The sequence below is a fragment of the Arachis ipaensis genome, chromosome B06 (assembly GCF_000816755.2).
Source record: "Arachis ipaensis cultivar K30076 chromosome B06, Araip1.1, whole genome shotgun sequence".
Lineage (NCBI taxonomy): Eukaryota > Viridiplantae > Streptophyta > Magnoliopsida > Fabales > Fabaceae > Arachis > Arachis ipaensis.
In genome coordinates this window covers 104,656,168-104,663,346 of record NC_029790.2, presented here as the reverse complement: position 1 = coordinate 104,663,346, position 7,179 = coordinate 104,656,168, and the positions used below count along the sequence as shown (strand labels likewise).

General features: G+C 30.5%; 1 protein-coding gene across 1 annotated transcript; it reads left to right on the top strand.

Moving 5' to 3' along the window:
• On the top strand, window positions 1,884-6,523 carry LOC107604756 (NADH--cytochrome b5 reductase 1). The gene is made up of 9 exons (XM_016306420.2): window positions 1,884-2,197; window positions 2,955-3,096; window positions 3,197-3,287; window positions 3,393-3,470; window positions 4,002-4,082; window positions 4,185-4,274; window positions 4,640-4,705; window positions 5,369-5,455; window positions 6,082-6,523. Exons 1-9 carry the CDS (start codon window positions 2,095-2,097, stop codon window positions 6,172-6,174), a joined length of 831 nt encoding a protein of 276 aa, XP_016161906.1. The 5' UTR covers window positions 1,884-2,094; the 3' UTR covers window positions 6,175-6,523.

Below are 7,179 nucleotides of genomic sequence, written 5' to 3'. Positions count from 1 at the left end.
AAATTGACTTTTCATAAATTACTATTGCCTCTATTTATTTATAACTTAGTCAATTTTCACATAAATTCCTTATCCTATGACAATTTTTGTATAAACTTTGAAAATGTTAAAAAGGGTAATGATTTATATAAATGAGTACAGAAATAAATGTAAACAGTGTTTTAAATATTATTATTCTGAGGATTACATAAAATTGAATTGTTTTTTAGGTTTGAACGTGAGGTCTAAACTCCTTTTAAACAGTATTTGATATTTTTAGTGTCGAGGTACCACTATTTAAATTTATCGTGTGCAGATAAAGGAATACCTAAAAGAAATTTCGATACTTAAGTTAGTGAGGATTTAAGTAGGATTTTAGTAGATTAAGTTTTAAATATATTTGAAAGTGTTAGTGTATTATAGTAAAATAAATAATTACTGTTTAGAGTAGTTTTATTTTTATTGGTGAATCACCGTTTTTTTTTCTTAAAAAAATTGTTGAGATCTTCTTTTTAAATAAATAAAAAATATTTTAAAAATTAGTTACTTATTTAAATAAATATAACTAAACTACTCTCGTCACATTCGACCTCTATAATATCGGATAAGTGTAAATAAGATCAAATTTCTTAAGTAGACCTTTATTTTATTTGGACGAGAGTGGATTCTCTTCAGTAAAAAAAATTGGATGATGTCAATTGTGATCTCTCATCTTTCATTGTTCTCTCTCTTATATTTAATTTTGGTCTTATTTATAAAATTAATAATAAAATCACATTGTATTTTTTCAAGTGTTAAAAAAATTGGAGAAGATCCATTTTCCTATTTGGACATAGCTGTATTTTTACTATCACAAATGTACCGAAATAAAAGCCCTCGCATACGTTGACAAAGACATCCCACATCCTCTTGACAATGTCAAAAACACTCGCTCGTTTTGGAAAATGGAATGCAATTATCTCAACATTACAACAAAATACTGGAAATAGTAAAATACCAATTCAATTATTCAACGGTCAAACGTAGAAAACTGGAGTTTATAGATCAAATTGAAAACTGAACCCCAAAAATATTTAAAATGTTTATTTAATAGTTGTATTTTAAATAAGAATTAGTAAATCTTCTGGCATACATATACAATGCAAACATTATATTTTTCCCCTACAAAATACGCATAACATACAAACATTATATGTTTCATAGTGTCTTTTAAGTTAGTGATGAATAGTTTTTAAAGCATATTTACACCTTTAACGACATATAATTAGGTATTTGTATAAAATTTTTAATTTTAATATAGATAAGATAAAAGACTATATTCAAGCCAATTTAAAAACTAATATAGAAAAGAAAAATCATACAATATAAAAATATTCAATAAAATAAGAAAGCAAGGATGTTTAGATGATTTTAATGAATTATTTCTCCTATAACATTATAACAAATTTATGAATCTTTAGACGAGTTCAATTATGATACGTTGAATTATGTTTATGTTTATTCAAATATTTTTTTCCCAGATGTAGTAAGGGGAGAAAATGAGAGTCCAGGCTAAAAAAGATGCAAAATTAACCATTAAAATAAAAATAAAAATAAAAATGAAAGAAATGACACACCGTATTTGAATGAATATCATTTAAAAATTTCTTTTGTACTCTACAAATATATTTAATGAGTGCTTCAGTATCTTTATAATATGGTGATGATAACATTTAACAAAATTTGATTTTAATGCGCTACTATAAAACATCTCATACATTCGTTCAATTATATTATTTTAGATAACAATTAACAATGTGAATACAAAATACGATTATTTTTGGTGATGTAATATTATGTAATTAAATCCATAAAATAAGTCTATTTTACATTTTTGCTTTTGTTAGGAGAAAAGTAATTGTGTAAATCTAAAAATCCATGAATGATACAAAAAATTTGAACCTCTAACTTCGAGAGAGGTTGGTAGTTGCAGCAAGCCACCAATCCCTTGAACGTTTGCTGAGTTCTGAGTTTTCACTTTTCAGGTCTCACCTACCACACCCACTCTCACTCTCTCTTAAATTCTCTCCCTCTCTCTAATCCCCTTCACTATTACTTGTTTTCCATTCAAACGCCATGGTTTTCACGCCCGAGGATCAGATTCTCGTGGGTTTGGCCGTTGCTGTTGTGGCCATTGGTGTTGGTGCTTTCTACATCTACTCATCCAAGAAGCCCAAAGGTCGAACCTTTTTCTATGCCACTTTCAAATTCTTATGATTTTATTCATTTCAGTCTTCAGGTCGCTTGATTCCTTATTATGAGGATCTGGATTCTATTTATTTGTTTGTTTTCTTTGTTTTTCAGTGATTCGCGTAGAGAATTTGAATTTGTATCTGTTTCAATAAGCAAAATTAATAAATCAGTTTGTCCATTTGATGTATTGGTTGGATTCATAGACGTTGATGTTTCGGTTGCTTTGTTATTCATTTCTTCATAGTTTAGATAATGTTTGGATTGGATTGGAAGTGGTTTTCGTTTCTGAAATGCTTTTAATTGCACAAGTGATCTTGCATGTTGATTAAAGGGAGTTTCCTTTGATGAAAATGTCGCCTTAATCTTGTGGCAATTATGGTACCTGAAAAATATAGGAATGTTTGATGAAATGACACCGCATGAGTGCATTGAAAATGGAAATTTTCAAGTATTAACCTGTTTTACTTTAAATCAAGCTCTTGTGCATTAAGTCTAGAAAATTGAATTGCTAATTTTACATGGAATGGCATTTGTATGTGTCATAGCGAAGGGCTTGCTTTTAGATTACTGATTATGAAACTAAAGATAAAGTTAACAGTAATTGAAGCTTGAGATAGTGTAAAACAGAATTCCATTAGTCTTATGTGGCATAATTTCGTGCCCTCACGTTTCTTCTATATGATTAATTTTTGTTCTTGTTGTATTTCGTTAAGTGATCATTGTTGTTGTTCCTGTGCTTCTAGCTTGCTTGGACCCAGAGAAGTTCAAGGAGTTCAAGCTTGTCAAGCGTCTACAACTGAGCCATAATGTGGCAAAGTTCACATTTGCGCTTCCAACACCGACTTCTGTTTTGGGTCTTCCAATTGGGCAACACATAAGTTGCAGGTTCTGTTGCACAATCTTGTTTCATGTGTCTAATTTATCTTGTGACTATTTTTCTCTGTTTTCTTGTCGTATTTTGAGAAAAGTTGCTTTTTTCTAACAGGGGTAAGGATAGCCAGGGTGAGGAGGTTATCAAACCATATACCCCTACTACTTTGGATTCAGATGTTGGACATTTTGAACTTGTTATTAAGGCATGTCTGAATTGATTGAATAAATTGTTATGCTATTTCTATTTATGTACATTAATCTTCATGTTCATTAATCTTTCAAATGTCTTTGTAATATGTCTTGATTAGATGTACCCACAAGGTAGGATGTCACACCATTTCCGTGAGATGAAGGTTGGTGACTATCTTGCTGTAAAAGGACCCAAGGTAAATATTTCTATCCACATTTCTGCGCATTTTCTTTGTAACTATGATGCTTTATCCTCTTGGATATTTGTAGTATTTACTTGGTATATATTTGACCTTTTTTTATTTTTTGGTATGGTGGTAGATATCTTATTGAAAGAAGTCAAGATTATCATTTTATTTGGCTAATAGTAATAGCAATGGTATTCAAGAGTTTCCATTGATCACAATTCACAACCAAAAATCAATGTTTGTGCTTTAGTGCTGATCATAGGAAGCACTGATCAATCATAGTAGCATACTCTTTTTTTTGGACTCTTTTTAATATATCTGTACAGTTTTTGTTCTAAATAGATGCTTATTTCTAGACGGTTCTGCTTTTCTTATCTGCCTTAGCACCAACCATTTTAAATCATCTTGATCTTGTGAAAGTTGTAATGCACTTTTTTGTTTCTTCGAAAAGTGGTTATGTGCAATTTGAATTCATAGATTTTATACCAATTTGAAAAGTTGTTATTTAGGTATTGAGCTTTTAGACATTATTTCTTCCAGGGACGTTTCAAGTACCAACCTGGCGAAGTTAGGGCCTTTGGGATGCTTGCTGGAGGATCTGGAATCACTCCAATGTTCCAGGTATCATCAAGATGGATGCTGCTTTTATTCGTCATTAAGATGAAACCTCGTTTATACCATTCTATGCATTATACTAATTTCTTTGTTTTTTTGTTGCTCAAGGTTGCTAGGGCTATTTTAGAAAACCCACAAGACAAGACTAAGGTTCACCTTATCTACGCCAATGTGACATATGAGGACATTCTTTTAAAGGTAATATCTTTATCTCTTTTGTTGAATACTATATTCTTAACTTGTTTATACATGGACCAGCTTGTTAATTCAGTTGATGATCTGCTTGTATTGCCTTGTAGCCAATTTCATTTCATAATATAATATGCTAGAATCAAATATATCAATCAGCTAGTTTGTTGTATCCTGTTGTAGAAACAATGAAAACTATTTTCTTATAGATGTCTAAGAATTTTTATCATAATTCTTATCCTTCATTTCTTTTCTTGTTCTTTGTCAATACTATAATAGGATATTAAGTTTCTATAGCATAACGCATTACCATCTTATTGGCCAATTCCTGCATTTTGATTTGTCATTTAATTGAACCTTATGTTAATGTGCAGGATGAACTTGATGGCCTTGTTGCTAACCATCCAGGTCAGTTCAAGGTGTACTATGTCTTAAATCAGGTAAGTTGCTATAATGCGTAACTGTAATTCTGTTCTTGGCTGTTGCTTTTGCTTTATAATCGTCAATCAAGGAGCTATATACTATTTTTTATCTTGACACTGAAAAATGATAATATTTCTACTGAATTTTTTTGGTGTCCATTTGCCTACTAAATTTGATTAAAAATACAAGCAACAATTCAATATTTTTATCATAACTTGACGTAAACAGCTTATAGTCACTAACAGGGGAAAAACTTCAGTGGACCTTAACAAGAAAGGACTATCTTTCCAAAATGGGTAACTAAAACTTATTTGGATGAAATTAATGGAACTAGGGATCATATTTATGAATTTCTTAATCTACTTAACCCTCAAGTAGTTGACATATGTCTTCCTACGAGTTTTCAAATTGTTGAATGCATGTGTTCCGTGATATTATTCCATTAAGTTCACAGTATCCTAACTTCAGATAGCTGTTGCAATAGAAAATTGGGAGCTGGTTCTTTGATAGTATATTAGTAGCTTGGCGTGGTGTGTCCGCACCCGTCAAGCTATCTGCATTCGAACTTGATTTTTGTATGATATGACTAAAACATGATGATGCTGTATGGTATCATGACTTTAGATTACTCAATGTTATGATTAATGATCATTTGCTTTGATGTTATTTAATCTCCTTAGCCTCCTGAATCATGGAGCGGTGGTGTCGGATTCGTCTCAAAGGAAATGATTCAAGCTCATTGCCCTTCTCCAGCAACTGATATTAAGGTAACGATTTTAACCCTGCACAATGTTTCCTTTGTGCTTTAGATATCATCATGTTTTGTTTTGCCTAATGTCATAAATAAAGGGATGTTGGTATTAAACCAAATTACTCCTATACTCCTACTATTTTGAGTACTTGCTTGGAGTACAATTTATGCTCTGTTAATCATAGATTTTCAGTTAAACAAGTTTTATGCATAATGGCTAGAATCTTGATTTAAACTCTTAAAATCTTTGGATATCACGATTTTAAATGAGTCAATTAATTTTACAAAATTTGACTAGGTTTGACGATTTTACGATTTAAATCTTATTACATTTTATGGTTTACATACATAATTTACTTTTCCAACTTCACGTAAAATCTCGGTTTTCTCTACCTTTTATGAGATAGAATTAGACATTTGGCCTCTATCGCTTAAGCTCAACATCTTTACAAAGGACTTCTCTCTCAGACTTGTTGAGAGATGGGAAAGTGACACATCACTTATTTTTGTTTGTTTTTTGCTTTTGTACACAGAATCTCTTATCCCACCATCTTTGGGACATTTTTCCTACTGTCTTAACGATATTATTCTTTTGTTTAAAAAGGAAAAAAAGGTTTAATCATGTTACTTACGAAATTTCAGATCTTAAGATGTGGGCCACCACCAATGAACAAGGCCATGGCTGGTCACCTTGAGGCACTTGGATATGCTCCTGAGATGCAGTTCCAGTTCTGAAGTGATAGGCTTGATTTTGGTGCTTTTAACACTTCATTTTTAATGGCTTTGGTTATTCAAGAAACAGACATCAAAATTTTCTCTTGGCTACATAAAGCATGGTTCAACTGTGCTTATATTTTTCATAGGCGTTAGAGTTAAAATCTGCAATCTGCAATCTGCAATAATTGCTTCTCATTGTCATAATGAGATTGATACATTGACATGTGTTAGAATTGCAAATTGAGTTACACTATTGTATTCACTGAAAAATTTTCATTGCTCATTACCTAAGTTGGATGCATAGTTGGGTGTTGATTACCTAGTGGAGTTCTTAACATAAATAAATAGCAAAAGAGATTATTTAGTAGCCAGGTATTAAAGACTTCTTTATTGGAAGATTCAAATTTTTGCACTTCTAATTAAGCAACTAAGTACTACATTCAATAATCTTACATTCCGGGGTAGTATTAATTATACTATTATTATTTGTTGATACTTTCAAACGGTTTGGTGAGTCCGTGATTGAAACCATCTACTATTTTCAATACACTTGGTCATATTTATTTTGGCAACCAAACCGAGGACACGATCAACTAAGAAATATTCTAGCTCTCTAGTATATTTGTATAAGGAGTATAAACCTTAAGACAACTATAATTATTAAGACATTTCTTTTTCTTCAATGATAATTATTTAAATTAGTGTATCAAATATCAATAGGCTTTTTATGAATTGAACGTATATAATAACACATAAGATTGTTTCAGATGATATTCTAATTAACAGGTTTTAGGAAGTTCAAGTTTTACAAATATTTTTTTTTATAGTTTATATATAATAAAGGATATTTTAAAAAAACATTTATACATAAAACATTTTTCACATTTCCATTTTTTAGTAGATAAAATATTATCTATTTAGTTTACATATTCTTTACTTATGTTTTAAGATAAAATACTTTTTTGTTCCTAACGTTTGAACTAAACATCAAAATAGAAAACTTTGTTATTGCTCAAAATTGTT

Coding starts and splice junctions, on each gene's coding strand:
- LOC107604756 (XM_016306420.2), top strand. CDS start 2,095: ATGGTTTTCACGCCCGAGGATCAGATTCTCGTGGGTTTGGCCGTTGCT. Junction 3,471..4,001: donor TTGCTGTAAAAGGACCCAAG/GTAAATATTTCT, acceptor TATTTCTTCCAG/GGACGTTTCAAGTACCAACC. Junction 4,275..4,639: donor ATGAGGACATTCTTTTAAAG/GTAATATCTTTA, acceptor GTTAATGTGCAG/GATGAACTTGATGGCCTTGT.